The sequence below is a fragment of the Camellia sinensis genome, chromosome 2, assembly GCF_055761805.1.
Source record: "Camellia sinensis isolate YWXY chromosome 2, ASM5576180v1, whole genome shotgun sequence".
Classification (NCBI taxonomy): domain Eukaryota; kingdom Viridiplantae; phylum Streptophyta; class Magnoliopsida; order Ericales; family Theaceae; genus Camellia; species Camellia sinensis.
In genome coordinates, this window is record NC_138962.1 from 166,820,288 (window position 1) to 166,841,755 (window position 21,468).

At 38.7% G+C, this 21,468-nt stretch overlaps 1 protein-coding gene across 9 annotated transcripts in view; it reads left to right on the top strand.

The window, feature by feature from the left end:
- Positions 1-17,100: 17,100 nt before the first annotated feature.
- LOC114313151 (proline-rich family protein) overlaps positions 17,101-21,468 on the top strand; it is a 31,525-nt gene continuing 27,157 nt past the window's right edge. For 3 of the 9 annotated variants that reach the window (XM_082916069.1, XM_082916076.1, XM_082916073.1), the window contains exons 1-3: positions 17,170-17,933; positions 21,215-21,282; positions 21,363-21,429. In XM_082916069.1, the coding sequence (XP_082772195.1) occupies positions 17,328-17,933; positions 21,215-21,282; positions 21,363-21,429 (741 nt within the window). In that variant the 5' untranslated portion in view covers positions 17,170-17,327. Of the gene's footprint in view, positions 17,934-21,214; positions 21,283-21,362; positions 21,430-21,468 lie in introns of all 9 variants that reach the window. The other 6 variants (XM_082916070.1, XM_082916074.1, XM_028259518.2 and 3 more) reach the window with 5 other exon arrangements.

A 21,468-nucleotide genomic window follows, 5' to 3' on the forward strand; every position in this document is an offset into this window, starting at 1 on the left:
TGAACTCGTAAGTTCATGGGTACCTGGGGTTCTAGATTGGTTTGTCATGCAAAACAAGCCTAAGGGAGTTCTTGCCCAAAGAAGTGTTTTTGGAGACTAGGGTAGAATGGTTAAACCTCCCTTGGTGGCTCCAAATAATTGGGTATTACTAAAGTACCTAAAAACAAAGGAACCAAATATGGTTCTAGTAATTTCTAGGTCTCAAAGGAGGAAGATCCAGTGAAGGTACACTCAGTACCAAAAAGATCTGAAGAAAAGTGAAGAAAGTTCTTCATTGGCCCAGTCAAAAGGCTAGACAGAGAAAAGTCCAAAATCGGCTCCTCAGAACAACAGAAGTGTCAGCAGAGAGCAGTTGGCTAAAGTTCATACTGAACTGAAAGCCAAGGAAAGATCCACCTTAGTAGGTCTTAAAAAGGCTTTGATGGAAAGTGATAGTCAGATGGAGAGAGAAGTTGAACTAGGCCAAAATAAAGAAATAGCTGAGGATAAGATGTTTGAAGCCTTCATGGCTGAACATACATTTTTGGTTGAAAAACCAGCAGGAACAGACCATTCGAAGGAAGTCACTAGTACTGAGGCCTCGTTTGGGAACATGCTAATTTAGTAACTTTTTGGCTATTTAGCTAAAAGAGTAGGTAAAAAAAACTTATATGTTTGGGATGACTTTTTGGCTAATTACGAAAAGATGTGCAAAAAGTAGAGAGAAAAGAGAATCTTTGACTTTTTTGTATGAGTTGTTGGCTTTTTGGCTAAAAAAGTAACTTTTTGGCTTTTTGGCTAAAAAGTTAAGTCCCCAAACGGGGCTGAGGTACCAGAGTGCAGCATAAAAGATGCTTATGAAATAACTGAACAAGTTAGCCTGGAAAAGAAACAAGTACAGCCAGCAATTCAGTGTGGCTCCTTTCCTCCAGTGTCAGTGAATATGGTGCATATACTGCCACAGGAGTTCCAGACTAAAGATGGAAACCAAGAAGGTCAGGAGATTGACCCAATTCCAGTTTCTAGTGAAGATTCACAGGTTAGCATGGTTTAAGATGTCTGAAGTGGCCACACCAATGGAAACTGAAGATGAGAGTGATGAAATGAGTATTAATCTCTCATATCCTTTTGAGTATCCTACAACATCCATGACATGGCATGTCAAGCCCTTGTATATTAAGGCTTTTTTCGATGGGATACAAATGAACAGGGTATTGGTGGATAATGGGACAGCAGTGAACCTGCTTCCGAAATCCTCTTTGAAAAAACTGGGAGAAATGAACCCTAGATTAATCCTAACCAGCATAACCATTGCTGGTTTCACTGGGGATAAGTAGATGGCTCAAGGTATTTTTCCCATCAACTTGAGTGTGGAAACCAGAGATTGCATGATGACATTCTTTGTTATTGATAGTAACGCTAAGTATAATGCTTTACTTGGCAGGGATTGGATTCACATCAACAAATGTGTGTCTTCCTCTCTACATCAGAAGATAATGATGGCCTTATGCAATGGAGAGACAGAGGAGATCAATGTAGACCCTCAACCCTTTATTGCTTATGCTGACTTTGCAGAGGCCAAGTTGTATACTGAAAGAGTGACACTACTCAGTATATTGAGAAAACCTGATGGTTCAGCCGAAGTGGCCGCTGATGAGGAAGTAGCACACCTGAAGCACTTAATGTAGGAGAGTGCTGATGAAGAATTTGTCATCAAGGATGATAATGATGCCTGGTTTTAGGCAAGAAGATGAAACCCAAGAAGCCAGACCCTTGGCTTTAGTTAAGTTTTCAATGTTGGACATACAATCGATAGTCCAGAAGGTTCAAGAACAAGAGAAAGAAGCCATGGTAGTTAGCTGTAAATAGGGGCAACAACAGGTCAGGTCTTTGACCTTTGATAAATACTGTGTATTGGACATCGAAACAAAGGTCCAGGAGATACAGGAGGAAAAAGCCTTATGGACAGACTTTGTCTATGAGGAAGAAGGCAAATATGTTGAACTAGAGAAAGTGGGAGTAGAATAAAGCAAAGAAATTGCTTCGAGGGTAGAAGAAATCAAAAGAGAAGCATTAGTGAGTGCTCAAGTATAAGACCCCTTGGAAGAAGTCAATTTAGGGAAAGGTTCTGCACAGCAACCTATTTATGTCAGTGCTTGGTTAAGTCCTTGTGATAGAAGCCAGTTATTGGTTATCTTAAAACAATATAAGGATTGCTTCACTTGGTCATATAATGAGCTGCCTGGGCTGGACAGATCATTAGTAGAACATAGGTTTCCTATGAAGCCTAATTTCAAGCCGTACAGGCAAAAACCAAGAATGATGAGTCCTGAGGTGGTTCAGAAGGTCAAGGAGGAAATTCTTAGGCTTCTTAAAGAAAGCTTTATTAGAACAACCAGATATATTGAATGGTTGTCCAATATTGTGCTTGTAGTTAAAAAGAATGGTAAAATGAGGGTATACATTGATTTTAGAAACCTGAACTTAGCAACTCCAAAAGATGGGTACCCCACACCCATAGTAGACTTATTGGTGAACAGTTCAGCAGGGCATCAGATTTTGTCTATAATGGATGGGCATTCTGGTTACAACCAAATTTGCATTGCAAAGGAGGATGTCCATAAGATAACGTTCAGATGTCCAGGGAACATTGGCACCTTCGAATAGGTCAAAATGCCATTTGGTCTGAAGAATGCTGAAACTACATATCAAAGGACAATGAACACTATCTTTCATGATCTCATTAGAGGATATTTAGAGTGTTACATTGATGACATTGTAGTAAAATCCTAGTCCATGAAGGAACACTTGGTTCACTTGGAAGCAGCTTTCGAAAGAATGAAAAAGTTCAAGTTGAAGCTTAATCCTCTCAAATGTGCTTTTGGTGTATTAGCTGGAAACTTCTTGGGCTATGTAGTACACAAGAAGGGAATACAGATTGATCAGAATAAAGCCAAAGTCAACATTGAGGCCAAGCCTCTATCAAGTAAGAAAGAAGTACAAAAGTTCCTTGGTCAGGTTAATTTTCTTCGAAGATTTATTTCTAACATTGCAGGGAAAACTAAAGTATTTTCTTCTTTATTAAAGCTGAAAGATGAAGAGGAGTTTGTGTGGACAGCAGAGCATCAGACTGCTTTCAAAGGAATGAAAGCCTACTTGGCCAAGCCTCTAATGTTGATGCCACCAAAGAGTGACAAGCCCTTGAAGTTGTACATTGCTGCGGTAGAAGATTCATTGGGAGTTTTCTTAACCCAGGACAATGAAGAAAGGTAAGGAGCAAGTAGTTTATTATCTTAGTAGGTTTTTAAATTCTTGTGAATGTAAATATTCAGCTGTAGAAAAGCTGTGTCTTGTATTGTATTTTGCTGTAATGAAATTAAGATACTATCTTTTGCCTATAGTTGTCTTGGTAATTGCAACCACAGATTTGGTTAAATATATGTTATCTAGTCCTATGTTGAGAGGAAGAATTGGCAAATGGATACTACCCTTATCAAAATTTCATCTAGAATATGTCCCCTAAAAAGTAATAAAATGACAAGTTTTAGCTAACTTCTTGGTAGATCATCCATGTTAAACAGAAAGCCAAGAGATAATGGATCTTGGTATGATTAATATTGAGCCATGGCAAATGTGGTTTGATGAATCAAAACCCAATGGTGTGATTGGAGTTGGTGTGCTGATTAAGTCACCATAGGGGGTAGAAACCACACATGGTTTCAGAGTTGATGAAATTACTTATTCCAATAATCAAGCTGAATATGAAGCTTTAATAATGAGACTAGGAATGCTAATTGGGTTACAAGCTCATGCAGTTGACATATTTGGAGATTCTCAATTGGTGGTCAACCAAGTGAAAGGAATTTTCAAATATCAAAGTGCCAGCATGTTGCCATATTATGTTGCTGCATTACATTTGCTTTCTCAGTTTTAGATAGCAAATGTGACTTATATCCCCGGGTTCATGAATAACAAAACCAATGATGTAGCTCAGAAGGCTTTGAATTTCAGAAGAAGGAATGACACTCAATTAAACACAAGTCAAGCAACAAATCAGAAATTGATACCACCCTTAGCTAAAAGGAATGTTGTGTTGAAAGTCAATCATAATGACTTGCAAGATCAAGATTGGAGACATCCAATCACGTAGTACTTAACTGGCCCATCTTCAAATGCCAGCAGAAAGATTAAATTACAATCTATGTAATACATAGTGTATGATAATGCTCTTTACAAAAGGAGAGAAGATGGGTTGTTATTAGAATGTCTAGGGCCAAAAGAGACATTAACAGCCATAGCTGAAGTTCATGAAGGTATCTGTGATGCTCATCAGCCTGGTGTGAAGATGAGATAGTTGCTTTGAAGGCATTCTTACTATTGGCCCACCATTCTTAAAGATTGTATAAAATATACTAAAGATTGCCAAGCATGCCAAAAGCATGGCATGATAAGACATGTACCAATAATTGATTTGCATGCAGTTGTGAAACCTTGGCCATTTAGAGGTTGGACTATGGATATAATAGGAAAAATACATCCACCCTTTTTGAAGCACCATTGTTTCATCTTAGTGGCCGCAGACTACTTCACTAAGTGGGTCGAAGCTAAACCATATAAAACTGTAGACCAAACTGAAGTTATTGGATTTATTAAAGATCTGATTCACAGGTTTGGCATCTCATAGACCATAAATGTGGATAATGAGACTGTATTTGATGGAAAGATGGTAAAGTCTTTCGTGGCAGAGTTTGGAATTAGTCTTGTTAATTCCACCCCTTATTATGCATAAGCAAACAGTCAGGCAGAATCATCCAATAAGTCTTTGAAAAAAGGAATACAGAGAGGTGTAGAAGACAATTCTAGGGATTGGAATAACTTGTTGTTGGATGTATTGTGGGCTTATAGGACTTCTCCGAGATCAAGTACATGAGTTACTCCTTATGCTTTAGTATATGAGCATAATGCAGTGTTACCTGTAGAGATTAACATTAAGTCCTTGAGGGTGAGCTGCCAGGACCAGTTAGCTCCTGAGCAGTACCATCAGAGCATATTCTTGGAATTAGAAAATGTTGATGAAGCTAGAATTTTGGTATTAAATAGCATTCTCTTTCAAAAGAAGAAAGCGGCCAAAAACTATAATAAGAAAGTCAAGCACATTAGCTTTGATGAAGGCGATTTGGTATGGAAGACAATACTCCCAATTGGAATTAAAAGCCATAAGTTTGGCAAATGGTCACCTAATTGGGAAGGACCATATCAAGTTCATAGAGTGTTGCCTGGGGGAGCATACTATTAGAGAAATTTGAATAGGTATGTACACCCTAAGAAAATTAATGGCAGGTACCTGAAACCTTATTATCCAACTGAATGGGAAACACAAGGAGTGTATAAAATGTTAAACAAGAGAAGCATGAAAACACTCAAATAATAAATAAAGATTTCATTTCATAAGGAGTTAAGTACATGTAGCTATAGATTGGCTCAAAAGTCAGTACAATTGATTCTCTACTCCTAAGGGATGGGAATAACTGAATGACTGTAGCCATGTCCTACCTTCGATCAGTCAGCCCTTGATTGGTGATTTGCAGCTTTGTAGCAGTTCAATCTAAGGCTAGATTAACTATTGATAGCTCTTTCTCTAATTAAGCCTTCTTCTCCAAGAGTTAGGTTCGAAATTGAGAAGCGGAAGAATGTTGTCCTTTTAATTTAGACACCTCAGCATGTATACGAGAAATAAATTCCTTGTCTTTTGATAGCTTCTCCTCTGCAACTTTGGCAATATGGCAAATGTTGACATAAAAATCTATGGTAGTTGCTGCCTGAGACAAGTGATTTGAAATAGCCATGTTGGATTGCTCAATGACCTTACAACATTGGACGAAACCATTATTGATGATAGATCTTTATAAGACTGTGAATGGAATCCTTGAGAATGATGTCAGCAATTCCAAATGCGTACCCAAGTCCAGTGGGGGTAAAGAAGCCCTACTGATGGTTGAAGAGCTCTCAAAAATTTCCAAGAAAGAGTCAGCCAAAACCAATGGCTCAGCTTCATTACTAACTGATGGAATGGTAGAAAGTATGTCAAAAAGGCTAGCCAGCCTAGCTTAAAAAATGTCCATCTCCTCCATTGAAATTGGAAGTACAGAGAGGTCTCTAGTGAAAGAAAGAGATGGCTGCATAGAGATAGGAGATGAGGATAAAGTGTCTCTAGCAATTTCTATAGTCCTGGCCACCAGTAAGTCAAGAGAAGAAGGGCTGGAGCTGGATAGTGAAGGTGGACAAAGAATTGGTGAGCTATCAATATCTTCTCTGGGAGTATCAGCTATCACTGAAAATGAAGTGATAATTGGGATTTCCTCAGGTGGTGAAAGAGCAGGTAGAACTATAGGAAGAGTAAATTGGGCTGAGGTAAAGGTTAGATGAGGAAGATATGGACTTAAGCCAAAGGATAAAGATATAGGAATGCTTTGCCTTAAAAAAGGTATGAAAAGTGTAGAACCAGGAAGTGGAAGTATTGTCTAGATGGGCTCTACACTTAAAGGCACTTTAGTGTCGATTTCCTTCTTTCTTTTCGAGGGTGCTTCTAATTGTCTTTCAACTTCAGATAAGACTGAAGAAATTCTTATCGAAAGAGGAGGTAGAATAACTGGTGCTGCAAAATAAGAAATATGAAGCAATGTTAAGTTTCATTATTGAAAACTTGGGAAGGAAAATTACTAGAGACAAGAAAAGAAATTACCGGTTTCAGAAATGGTAGTAATGATTGGAGAACGGCGAAGGGCATAGTGTTCAGTAGTTTATTGCCTACTTGCAGTTTCTCTTTAAAGTGCATCCGCAGCAGCTGTCTCATTCCTTATTATCTGCTGCTGTCTCCTTTTTTCGGACCTTTGAAAAACCACCAATTCTTTGGATTGCTCTTTCTCGACTGCCTTGGCAGCCGCTTGATAAATAGGGTCGTCATTGAAATCTGAGGGGGAGATTGTTATTTTCTTCTTCCTTTTAAGTGGTGGTTCTTCAGATACTTCTTCCTCTTTAGGTACTTCCTTCTCTTTAGGACTAAGCACAAGTTTTCTCTTCTTTTGCTGTTATTACTTGTCCTTAAGAATGTGTAGGGCTTGAGCCCTTTGAGGAGAATCTACTTGTGAAGCTCCTACATGGAAAAGAAAGCTATAAATAAAAGAGTTAAGCATTATAAAGAGAAAGGAAAAGAAAAATAAGGAATGCATGCCTTTCTTCGAAACAGCCCTAGTAACTCTAAGAGAATGAGAAGAGGCAGAATGAGCTCTCTTTGTGGCAGTAGGAGCAGAAACTGAGATGGCAGGAGCTGTGAAGGAGTGATGAGTCTAGTCCACTTAGGCTAGGTCTGAGAAGGGAAGTCCAGTCCTACCAGTAGGTCTTTGGAAGGTATTGCTAGGAGCACTTCCATATTTGCTGACCACCAATTTTGATACCTCTTCAATGCAGTGCCTTGTGGGATGAAGGGAATGAACTGGAATTCGATTAAGTCCTGAATGAATTTGGAGGTTGCCTCCTCTAGCTTGGGTCTTTGAGCCTTCAACTCTCTGGTGGTAAGATTGGGGTTGGTTTGACTGCAGAGAGGAATATGGATCCCTTGGGTAAGCCCAAATTGCCTGGCAAATTGAGCAGGGCAATTGGCTTCTGCTATGCACTTATGAGCTCTAGGATTTAAAGTGCCAATAAAAAGCTCTCTAGGAGTTAAAATAGAAGCCCACATATCCCTATGCTGAGGTTTGGAACAGTTTCTATTAGCCAAGAAAGTCCTCAACTAGGCTGGGCTAATATTGGCTTCGAAAGGACATAAGAAGCTGTGAAAAGAAGGGGAAGCTGCGACTCAATGAAAGAAGGTAAAATATAAGGCAAAAGTGGAAGGATAAAGTGAAACTCTGGTATATTTTATTCCATAAGAGGTGGGGTTTGATAGCAAAAATCTCAAACACGTAGAATGCAAAGCAGTGAAATAAGTAAAAAGCCAGAGCTATAATATCCAGAGTGGCCTCATTTGATTAGTTTCTAAAGGTTTTTCACAAAATTGGGAGCATGCTCTATATACATGGCCCAGAACATATGGAGCTAAGGCTATTTTCTTCCCTAAAGCCAAAGCCTTAGCAAAGGGATCAAACTCAGGCATAATCCTTTGAGAAAAGGTACAAAATAAAAATTTACAAAGGCAATACAAAAAAAAGGAAAAGAACTCTCTGTCTGTCATAGGGCCTTTCTTTGGGTCTTCAAAGTGTGCAAAATCACTGAAGGAAGAGTTCAAAGGAGGGATGGAAAAAGGCATATTAAGATCGGGGTAGTCAGGATTAAAAGGAGAGCCAATGGGAGATAACCCTAAAAGATGACATATATCCAGAATGGTAGGAGCCATCATACCGCATCAAAATTAAAAGAAGAATTCCAAAAACATAATGCAGCAGGTATGAGGAAATGGTCTTTAGGAATAGAAAAATTGGCCAGTCAAAGGGCATTAAGGAGGCAGAGTTCCTGAAGGTCAAGTGTCCTAGCAGGGACAACTCGATCATACCATTCTTCACATTCAGGTCTCATTGTAGGCCAGCAGCGGTGGGGTCGGTTCAACCTCCAGCTTCCTGTAGACACCCCATTTTTGACCGTCCTCAAGACTTGGACGTCACCGCTCAAACACTCGGTGATTACTCATGTTTGTGTTTCATTTTGAGTTCCCAGAGGTCTCGGCTACGCGCCTTGCCTCAGGATCTCTCAACTCGACTGTTCTGTGTTTGGTTTTGCACCAAACACTTGTGTTTTTTGCTTCTGAGGGTAGAAAGTAGCTTGTTAGCTACCCCTGACACCCACCGGCCTTGGTTTGAGGCCACCGGCTATGTTTTGAGGCTACCGGTCATTGGTGAATTATACCATTGGCCGGTCGGCATTCAGTATGGCCGACCGGCCATCTGTTTGGCCGGTAACCTCCTTTTCTGGCCGGTAACACCTTTTTACCTTTTTCAGGCATGGTGCATGCCAGCTGTGCCAGCTGGAATGCACCAAACCTACCCCGGGGCATACATGTGGCTGTTTTACCCTTTTTGCCCCCTTTTGGTCAAAGCTTCTTGAAGAAGTTTGACCCTTTGGCAAAGCTTCCTCAAGAAGCTTGCCAACTGTCCTAGCTTCCTCAGGAAGCCTTGCCCTCTTTGCCCCTTTTGACCCCTTTTTGTTTAGCTTCCCTAAGAAGCTTCAAAGCTTTCCCTTGTCTATATAAGAGCCTCTCCTCCTCCTTTGTTAGGGTTGAGCAAAAAAACCAGAGCTATACACATATATATCTGATATATATCATCCTTTCTCTCTATATCTCCCTCTCTCTCTTCATTTTGTGTGTGTTTGAGGGCCTAAAGTGTGTGTTTGTTCTTAGTTTTGCACTAAAACACATAGCATTACACCTTACTTCGAATTTGAGGGGCTTTAGGGGTTTGTTCTTGAGGTTTTGGACTGGTTTTGATCAAAAGAAGAAGGCTGCACTTGCTGTTCATCAAGGGTTCTTTAAGGGTAACTCTTTTACTTTAGATTCCCCAATCTTGCACTAGACTTTTGCCTATCTTGCTCATTATTTTAGACTTTGTGTATAACTGAAGAAAGTCTTGTATTTGCATGCTTAAGATACTTCATTAAGGTTGTTTTGGTGTTGGGGGTCGATCTCCCCCTCTTAGGCCTTGTTTGGCCCTTTTGGTGCTCTCTTTGCTAAGTTTTGATTTCTTTGGTGTATTAGCCTTCTCACCATTGAAATCCAGTGGATTTTCAGTGGTGAAGAAGGGGGTTTGAGGTCTTGCATAGGGGAGAGACACTCCTCTCCCTTGGTTCTCATTTTGTTCATATTTTGGCTTATAAGGGTAACATGCATGTTTGGTTTGTTTTTGGTTCCATATCAGAGGTTTTTGGGTGTTATTTGGGCATATCTTACCTCTGTTTTTGGTCGGATTAAAGGCCCCTTGAATGCATAGTATACTTGCCTTGCATTCCCCCATTTTGCCTAGAAGTAAGCCATGCACTTAGGCTATGATTCTTGCATGCTCTAGCTTAACTCCATGAAGGTCTTAGCATTATTTTGCCATGCTCAAGGACTATTGGGGGCTGTTTTAGTCATATTTGCCATGTTTGGTATAGCCCCTTTGTATTTTGGCTTATGAGCCTTGAGTGTGTGAGTCACTAGCATGCTTTAGTTGGGTTGTTTCAATGATTTGGAGTCATTTCACATGCCATTTCAGTCCCTAATCCATGCTTGTATGCTTACATTCATCATCACTTTCTTGCCTTGAAAGGTTGTTCTTTTGTGCCTTGGAAAAGGTCATAATACATGCCTTGTGATTAAGTCATTTGGGCTGCCATATCAGTGGGTTTTGGGGGCTCATTTTACATATTGAAACTCTGATTTGTATTGAAAAGTGCATGCCATGAGTGGTTGGGGTGGTTGTAGTAGGATACTCTCTTTAGTGGCCTTGAATGCTTTCTCTTTTGTGTCCATTTCCTAGCATGTTTTGGTGCCATCTTTTGCATGCATTTTAGAGTCTAACATGAGTGTTTGGTATCCATGTACCTCACTTTTGGGTGCTCTTGAGAATAGCCCTCCATGCCTTAGCTTTAGGCCCCTTTGATTTGCTTATTTGGTATGCTTGTTGTCCATCATTTTGGCATCTTTGGCCACTATTTTGGGGTGTGGCCGGGGCCTCCCATTTCAGCCTAAGTTCACTCTTGTATATGGTTGCATGCTTGACTTGTTACCTTTAGTTGCATGCTTGCATTGTGCCATGTTTACATTACATTTTAGGTTGCATTGTATTGCATCTCGCATGCTTAGTACATTATATTTGCATGTTTAGGTTACCCTGCATTTGGCATACCTTGTAACTTAGCCTCATGTTGCATAGTTGAGCCACATTTGCATACATATATTGCATTGTTTGGTTTGGGGTGTCAAACCAAACATGAGAATCGAGATGCGTTCGTACTCAAAGTGACGTAACGCGCCTCGATCCTCGGTCGCCGACCCCCATGACCTCAACATGATAGGGTGTTGGCATTCATGTGTTTTGTTCGCATGCATTTACATCAAAGTTGCTAACTTGTCCTCTTAGGCCATCATGCACCAAAATGCATAATTGATGGCCCGAGGGTCGAGGGTCATGCTCCCTTGAGTCCTTTGCATGATAGGGAGTGTGCCCATGCTTACATTTGCTTGAAAATTCGATGCCATACACTGCTTGCCCTCTGCTGCTGTCAACTGCAGGTTTCAGCAGGAAGATTTGGCCGGCCGGCAGTTTTGAGTGCCGACCGGCAAAGAATGTTTGGCCGAGAGCACAATATTTAGCCGATAACCTCATTACCATGGCCGGTGGCCTTTTGATTTGGCCGGTGGCACTCCACTGCACTCAGAATGAAGTTCAAAGCAGTTCTGGGGACTTTCATAAATTTCAGATGGGTGAGGCAGTGTAAACAAAGGCAACAGTGCTATGGCAGCGAGTTTCCGGGCGAGACGAGTCAAGCATGCATCATTCACGCATCCCGAGACAGGGCTGTGGCCACCTTCTTTCTGCATTTAATTTGACAATTAATTAGAAATTCTGTAATAATTAATTTAGTATTATTTATTCGGACTGTAATATTTATTCGGACCCTCCGAGTGAGGGCAATTGTGTAATAAGTGTGCGTGAGTGTGTGTATGTCTCCCAACCCCACGTCTGTCTTCCCTTTTATTTATTAGCTTTCGATGGTTAGCCTAGAGCATGTTTCAATTAGCATACAGTATGATAGCATGCGTGCATCTATACATTTGTCTTACATGCACTGGGCTCGGCGCATCATACTAACTGCATTTGTATTTCAATTTCAAAGTTGAATACATGTTAGTTGTAGCATTATCACATGCTATCTTAGAATAGCCGAGCCTATTGTAGTTGCATCTTGTATGTGTTGCATTAGCCATCTTAATAGGTGCTAGGATCATGCATTGATTACTAACTAGCTTTTGTTTTGGCTCGGAGTACTAGGTAAGCATTTACGCTTTAGCATACCGCATGCGTGTGAGTGTTGCCATAATAGCATGATTATCATGAGGCTAGCTGCTTATGTGATATAACTGCTTGAGTGCCTGTGGGTAGAGGTCGAATTACCTAAATTGGAATAATGCATTAAAACTGTGAGTTTTAAGCCCACTAGATAGTGGCAAAATCATCTTTTCTAAAGCCCACTTGAGGGTGGCGAAATCTACATTTTTAGCCTACTTGCGAGTAGCAAACCATTTTCAAAACAAGCATGAAATGTTTTGTTCCAATTTAGGCGATTTGGTCTATACTTGTTTGCTGTGCGCATAACGTAGTAATTCTAGGCTAATAACCGGAATAAGAACACATAACGTTTTCAAAAATGGATATCACGGTTAGTAGAGGCCGATCTTCGGATCGGGCGAGAGGGGGTGCTCATAGCTGACTTTCCCCAATCGTACCCAAACTCCCGAGCCGAGGCAACTTTGGTGATGACGGACACGTAGCCTTTGGCATCGAGTCAGGGTTTCCTAAATTCCCCCATAAAAAATATTTAGGTGGCGACTCTGTATCTAGCAAAGCAGTCCATGTTTGGCACTTCTTTCAAAAAAAAAAAAAACTATTTTCAAAAACGATTTGCCAGATCTGGACTCTTTGATGATTCATCGGTCTTGCATTGTACTCTGCGAGGTTAGATACAGGACCATGACACCAATTGAGTCCGAACTATAGCATGAGGCCCGAGGGCGCGTCTACACTTCCCCAGTCAAGTGCCCCCTCATAGAGTAAGTAATGATCCTCCAAACGAGGGCATAAGGTAGGAAGCTGAGTAGGGGCCTCTCTGAAAATGGATCAAAGCACGTACTCTCCCTGAACATGGCGAAGAGGAATAAGAATGCGTCCATTAACAATACACCATTCACCAACTTTGTACTTTTTGCATTCTTTATTGATGAGTTTCCTTAAAGCTACAGAGGGAATCACACACTCAACGACTTACACTTTCAAGGAGGAAGAAGCTATTAACAAGAATTTTCGGAAGACGAAGCTGAGAAAGGAGAAGAGAGGAAGAGAATGCGATGGAAATGAAGGGTTTGTATCTTAGGCAAGCAAGTAAGTTAAAAGCACGGAGGAAAAGGGTTTTCAAACCTTTTTTGTCCAAAAGATGCCCAATCTGTCTAAATGGGTAATAAGACTCAAGATAAATTGTTTGGCTGATTTTGGAACCCGTATAAGTTTAAGATTTTGTCTTAACATTCGAAAGAGTCTTGAAAGAACAATGTGAAAAGTTTGGGCGGGGAACATATCTCAAACAATCAGATTGGTTTCGAAAATAAAAATTTGGCTTCGAAGTCAAGATTTGGCTCCAAAGCCTGAGGTCAAACAACCAACTAAGACTTCGAGAGCAGAAAGTTGGCTTCAAAGCACATTTCATGTCTAAGAGTACAAGGATGCATAGGTTTTTGTTTGCTTGAAAGAGATTAAAGACTTTTTTTTTAGGTTTCTTGTAAAAATAAAATCCTTCAAAGTAGACTTTGAAGTACTCTGCAGCTAGAATTTGTTTGTTTTAAAGTTCGAAGTTGAAAAACAATATTTGGTCAAGCAGCGAAGAAACTCAAAAGAAGCTCACTCTTTATGAGTAAGCGGGGTAAGGAAAATTCTATGCTTTGAACCACGTAGATTGTGTTTCGAAGCAAAGTTGGTTAATTTGAAGCTGTTAGTTAAACAAGAACAGACTATGTTAACCATATAATTAGAACGTAAAGCAAAGGTTGCCCTTTTAAAGAGAAAATTCCATACTTTGGAAGTTTCTGAGTTAGGCTTCAGAGCAAAATTGATTGATTTAAAGCTTCTTTGAAAATAATAAGGAGTTAGGTCACAACAACCGTACAATTAAGCATACAATTATAATATAAAATCAGATCATGACAGGTGGAATTTGAAAAGCCCATTTTTATTGATAAGTAATATTTATATTGGGAATACTCATTTGGCTACATTCTCAATTTCGTAAAAATAAGGAATGGACAAAGTTACAAGATCATGAACTTAGTCTAACAAAACTCAATAAACACATACTCTTTTATTAATCTATCTTTTATTCTATCCAAATTTGGTTTATCTAATTGATGAGCCCTTAATTAGAAGAAGAGTTGTTGGGCTTTCATTTCAAATTCTATTTGCTTAAGAGCCTTCTTTGTCTCATCTATCTCCTCTTCCTCATGTGCTTCGCCCATAATGGCATCTTCTCCATACTCTAAATCTTGGTTTTTGAAGTTCTCATATTCTTCGAGGAGATTCTCTGTCTCATGCTGAATTTGGATTTGAGCAGTAGCAGTTTCATTCAATACTTCATTTGTAATAGAAGCATTGATGCGCTAATTGAGTAGGAGGGGAAGTTGGTCCAGGAAAGCATAGAGCTCTGCATGGGCTACAGGGTTGAGAAGATGGCTGCGAGAAATAATTTCACAAGCCCATAACAGGTTCTTGTGAGGAATATCATCTCGCAGGACTTCGAAGGACAAATGGAAGAAAGCAGCAAGCAGGGTTTGAGCCCTATATTGCTGATAAACAGTTGGAGGAACTGAAGCTTGCACGAAGCGAAGTATTGACTCTTGAAGAAGGTGAGCCTCAATTCTATAATCCAATTTGGTTGGAGGGCAGCAGAGGAGCAGTGGGAGCCTTTTTGAATGAAGATGAGAATTTAGGTTTGTTCACACACTCAAGCCAATTAGAGGAGCAAAGTTTTGCTTTTTTGGCTATGAGTGCAAGATTGATTCCTAAGGCTTCCTCAGGGTGTGGAGCCCTTCGTACCATTCGAGATAGCAAAGTAGAAGTGTACCATGCTGAAAGCAAGTTGTCCTCAAGGCTGCATAGACGGTTGAAAGGAATGTATGGGTACACTACAGAGCTGTGCACGGAAGGATGGACTGTAAGAGGATTATCGAATTCAGGAAATCGATAATGAATGCGGTCCCTCGTTTGAGGTTGAGCAGGAGTAGGCCAAGCTTTCCAGCGAAAAGCTTTAGAAGAAGAAGAGGAAGCAACAACCTCATCCCACGCAGAAGATTTTGTGGTAGAAGAAGAGCTTTCAATATCCATTTTTGCAAAATCTTGGTCTAAAGAATTGTGAACAACAGGTTATTGGTCCAAAGGTCGATGATTTGCAAAAGCTTCTATGACTTGAATAAATGGAAGTGGATAGGTATGACTAATAAATGCATGAAAGTTCTTTCGAGGAAGAACATCATTATCTAGCAACTCTTCGTATGCTTGATCTTTGTAAGAAAAGGTTTGCTTGGCCATAAGAACTGTATCAGCCTTTTCGAATGCTCAGATAGTGGGAAATGTTCAAGGCTTAGAAGAAAATTTAATGCAGTACAAACACTGTAGTAATGGATGTCGGTTGCATTTTTAAGAAGATGCAAAGCCCATGCGTGTCCTAGGACGTGGGTAAAGTGCCTTGATCCACTAATATCACCAAGTATTGGGTATATTAGTGCAGGGGGTAATGTTGGCTACATATTTTGTATAAGCCAATCACAGATTAACATGTGGCAAGATGAGGACAATATGGGGAGTTAATTCAAGTCTTCAATCGAAATCAGACACGTTGCAGTTAGCATTGGTAATCATGGATCTGCGTAGCGCTGGATTAGTAGAGAAATACAAGATGATGTGGCCTAACGGTTATTCATATATTTAAATTTAAAAATCAGGAGGGAAGCCTAATTGCAAGAAATTGAGTAGTGGGACTGACTGAGAGGAAACATGTTCAACAATTATGGAGAGTATTTCGACGGTTGAAAGCCCACTTCGACGATTATTAATGAAAAGTATAAATAGCATACAAGGCCCCAAATTGAAGGATCCAGACTCAGATAAAAAAACCAGTTTATTTACTTTGTTTTTTTTTTCCAGTTTTGCAGTTCTTTATATTTCTGCACTTCAATTTCTGTATTGCACTTCATTTCCTAGGAGTAGTTTCAAATAGCTTGTTATTGTAAACCTCTACGAGGCTGGGTCAGATCATTGTAAGTTTTATTTTACTTAATGAAATTTAGATCCTGAAAATTGTTTATCACTTATTTTTATTTACTAAATTCTCTTAAAAACAAGTCACTAGTAAAATTTCTCTTCATTGAGGCTGAGAGAACTAAAACACAATCGTCTAATAATTGTTTGGCAATTAATATTCTGTAAATACTAATTGATCCTTACTAGCACGTTTAAAACCTTTGAAAGCCAAAAAAATCAACAGATTGTGAAATAAACAAGTGAAAAAATTCAAAATGAGTGAACATTACAAACAAAATAAGAAATTATAGCGATGTTGTGAGAATAAAAAATAAATCATTGTTATTTTATAGGTAGAGCAACAACGATAACTTGCAAACTTTGATGAAATCTTTGCAAAACCAACGGTAAACTTGCGATATTTGAATGCTTTGCAAAACCAATAGTTAAGAAATCTGCACAAATTTAAAGCCTCTACAAAACAAAGGCTGCTATACTTACAATATTGTTGGTAAGAAATCTGCCATTGATGGCAAAAATCTGCACAATTTTGTAAACCGGTTGACACATAGGTTGTCCAGGAGGACATCCTCCCGGTTGTTCTTCCTCTTGGTCAGGAATGTGCAACTTTACAAGTAGATGGACAATCAGTCGGTCGTCCAATATACAGTGAAGTCTCAACGACTATGTGCAAAAATTTGATGAACAATGAAATCTCCTTTAATTTAGGCCTCGTTTGGCAAGTTAACATTTTAGCTAAAAAATCAAAAAGTTATTAAAAAAGTCAAAAAACCTATAATTTATACCAAAAAGTCAAAGATTTTATTTTCTCTTTACTTTTTGCATATATTTTCGTAAAAAGTCAAAAAGTCACCCCAAATATATTAGTTTTTTTTACCTTCTATTTTAGTTAAAAAATAAAAAAATTACTAAAATAACTTGCTCTAAAATGAGGCCTTAATGAAAGTTTTAGTTTTTTCCTCATTTGATATCAATTTGATGTCATGATTAAAGCATAAAAATATATTTATTTTCTTAAATTTAAATTTAATAAAAAATCTTAATAAGCATGGGAGACACTCTGATTCAAATTTATTTATTTTTTTATATCAAATTTAACAATATACTTTCTAAATTTTAAAAATTTGAAAGTGAGATTGGAGTTGCTCGACTTCAAAAATCCGCGCAAGTATTATCGTCCTGGTGCGAAGTGCGAACTCACACCCTATATATATCGATCAAAATAAGGAAAGTCCAGACGTTTTTGATTTTCAAAATCATAAATCCCTTCAAACCCCTCCAAAATTCCCCGCCACCATGGCTTTACCTTCTACCCCTGCAGATCCTCCCACCACCACCGCCACCGCCGCCGCCGCCACCACTCGTCTCTTCACAAGCCCACCACCGCCGACAAGACCCCCAACCCCACCACTCCCCCAATCTTACCACCACCACCACCACCACCACCTCCTCCATCACCACACCACTTACCCACCCCAACCCCAACCCCAACCCCAACCCCAACCCCAACCACCTCTCTACACAGCTCAACCCTTGCCCAATCTCGCCCCTAGACTCCCAGCCAATTCAATCCACTCTCAATTGGCCACCAGACCCCAGCATGACCCATCTCAGGGTATTCTCTACCCAGTCGCCTCCTCTGGCCGCGGATTTCTCCCCAAGACTATTCGCCCCCAATCCGCCGATCATACGGTCACGGTTGCCAATCCTGGTGGATTCCCGCCTCGCCCTGTGCTTGTTGCTGCGTACCCACATCCTCACCAAGTTCGCCCTTTTGGGGACCCTCATACTCAGTCTGTGCACCTGATCAGGCCCACTCACTTGCACAACACTCTTTTGGGTTCCACTGGTGGCGTCATGTCCGGCATGGTCAAGGGCGTCCCTGTCTCTGCCCAACAAAAGGTTCGAAATTTTCTACTTATTTGACTGTACTGTGCGCTTGCTATGAAAATTAACCGGTTAAATATAGATGGAGAAAAAAAACATGAATTTTATAGTTGAGAGATCTATTGTTCAGTTTTATAGTTGAGGGGTTAAATGATATTCATGTGTTTCGATGATAGGATTTAAAAAGAAAGAACATGAATTTTATAACTAGGAATTCTATTACTAGTAATAATAATCCTGTGTCAATGCAACTCTACTCTATAGGAATGTGATATAATTTTAGATATTTTGAGTCCATTTACTTGCTTTATTCTTAAATATGTCACATTCCTTTAGGAATTTAATATTTCTAGATGTGTTAACAGGATTCTCACTTAGTGTGGTAAGCTAATTTTGCATTGGAAAGTAAAATATAAATTACATTCCCATTCATGGACATACCCAAACAACGGAGTAAAAGAGGTTTGGAATGAGATTCCCATTCCACCTCTCCATTCTTGTCATCCAAACATGGCCTAAGGTTTTGATGTTTTATTTTTGATGTTATTTGTTTTTAGTTTTTGGATTTTTGTTTGTGTTGGATGTAATGCAAACTAGGTCGATTTAATCAAAGAAACATGGTGGTGGAGACTTATTTTAATGCTATTAGAGTCAAAATGTTTCCATTTTATTTATAATCATGTGAATGTTGATAAACTATTTGTTATGAAGCGATGATTTGTGATTCTTGCATCCAAGGAAGTATGGATATGGATATGGATACGGGATACGTGTACGATATGATACGAATACGGTAATATGCCAAAATTTGAAAAAATAAGATACGGGTACGACGGGAATACGTTTGTAAAAAAAATTATTTTTATATTTTTATTAATGTAATAAGCATGAAAATAAAATCTAAGGCCAAAAAATATATTCGTAAAACATCCAATATTAAACTTCTTACTATTAAGCATTCATTGAAAGAGAATTCTATTAAACTAAGAGTCTTCAATGTCAACAACTTCCTAAAATTAAAAATTTGATAAAGAAAAACTAACATTAAATTAATTATATTTCTAGCATCATTTGGGAACAAAGTGCATTAATCCAAAGGCTTCATTTAAAAAAAATCCAAAACCCACAAAATATATATATATATATATATAACAGATAACAAGAGTAATATAAAAGGGAAAAAAAAAGAAGCAAAATAACTCTTAGAAACGTGAGAGAGAGAGAGATGGCAATGAGAGAAGAGCATAGAGAATGAAAACGAGAGAGATAGAGAGAATGACAGCCAGAGAGAGAGAGAGACAAGGTCGATCGAGACAGAGATGAGATTTAGTTGCCAGATTTGTTTCAAAGTTTCTTGGATTTGTGTATTTGAGATAAGATTAGGGTTTTTTCTTTTAACCTTTTCTTGTTTACCCGTGGATTTGAGGGATCGTTTTCTAGTTTGTATTATTTTTATTTTTTATGGTTTGACTCACAAAAAAGTTTTGAAAATTACATTTTTTGCCCCTTTGTATCCCAAAAGTGTCCGAAATGTATTTCTAAAAAATAAAATAAAAAGAAAATCAATACTTTTTGGCCGTATCCAATATGTATCCCGGTGTATCGGATGCATATCCATATCCAACGCATATCCGATACTCGTACGTTGCCTGTTTTGGAGTATCCGTGTTTCATAGCCCGCATCTCAATTTACTTGAAAAAAATGTTTATTTTTTAGGTCAGTCTACATTTGTAATTTTACGTATAACTTAATCTTTGGTGTGATATCTGACTTCGTGGAGTTCATAGCTTTGCTTTTATTCTTTCAGAGATTTGGGGTCATTGGAATTTATTGAGTTCAAATTTATTGATGAGAATTATTGGAATGGTAACCAAACAGTTGAAACCCTCAATTTCAAAACCAATGCTAACGGACCCAGGAAGGATGACAAATTTTCATTTATAAGCCAATAATTGATGTCTTCGTGGCTTGGTTCATTAATAGCCCTAGATGTGGTAGCTTTTTGGGTCCATCAGTTGGTCCTTTCTTATCTGCTTCATTCAACCCTTTCACCTCGCCAATGTTTTACCCATACGTCTAGACTGTTTAAGTTTGCGGATCTTTCCAAATTCATCCCTGTCAGATCATGTCAGAGGAACTGGCGGTTTTGGGCCAAATCAAGGTATTTGAGTTCAGTTCCCTACTGATTATGCGACTCCTAGGAAGAACATTTGCTTTGGTTGGATTTTGGTGGGCTATTAGATGACTTCTTTCAACTCTTGAAGATTTTGAATCGTTGATGTCTTTTTTAATGAATTTATGTTGGGTTTGATGTCTAGGATTGTTATTTTTTTTGTTAATTAGGATAAAGATGGTTTGAACTGTATTGAGATGATCATAAATATTGTGGATGTGCTAGCCAAATTACTACTATATATATATATTTACTTCTAGGTTTCCAATTTGGTTCAATAATATTTAGTAGTAGGGGAGGCAAGACTTATTAACTAATGATTTATCAACTACAATCTTTTCTCCATCTTTGTAAGTACAGAATATGTGCACAAAAGAAAACCTCTAAGAAGATATTGTGTAATCTTCTAAAGATTCTTTTAATTAATTTCTATTAGGTAATAAAGTTGTCATTATTTATCTATGAAAAAGAAAAAGAAAAAAAGAAATCATTATTGTCCACAGCAAGGACCAAGTTGGTTTGTCAGTCAATGAGAAATATTTAAATGAATCTTCGTTTCACATTCAGTATTTAACGGGCTTGGAAGGGTTCAAGGGGCCACATTTTGTGTCAAAATCATTACAAATCAAGAATTCGTCAATTCTTCAACTAGCAACACTGATGTAGTCATCATTGGGATATGTGCCAAACCTGGTGTAGAAGTGGATAGGAAGTACACCCCTTTTATGTAAAATCGGTCTCTGCTGTGTTTTGGATTAGTGATGTTGCACAGGCTATCTGCATTCAAGTATACTTATCTTTTAAATTACTTACTTCGCTTTGCATTTATTAGTGGTGCATGAACTATCTGCATCAATATGCTCGTCTTCTTATTGCTACCTAACTATTGGAATGTGAGGACATTAGGAGAATCATATTTGGCCAAAATCTACAGATCCATGAATGGTTTATCTTAAAAATTAGACTCTTCTTATTGGTTCACTAAGTGGATGCATGGCAGAGTGCTTCTGTGTATTTAATGTCTTTGCTGGTCTCTTTGTTGCCACGTCTTTGATTCTCATCATTGGCTTTCTTAAACTAGATTTATGCTTGTCTTTAATATTGCATTCATAAGCTATGAAGGTTGCTCTTTTTCAGGTTGCTGCATCTCAACCTTCAATTTCTGATTGTAATGGCTACAAGGACCTGAGGTAGTGCTGCATTTTGATGTAGTTTTATTTATTTATTTCTATTTGTAATTAATCCATTTTGTTGGGCAATTACAGTGAAGTTTTACTTATGCTATTTGTAGGGACAGAAGTAGGGATGACAGTATTGCGACTGTTAGTGATCGGAAAGTAAGGAAGCACTCTTGTTCATTCATTTGATTGTGACAC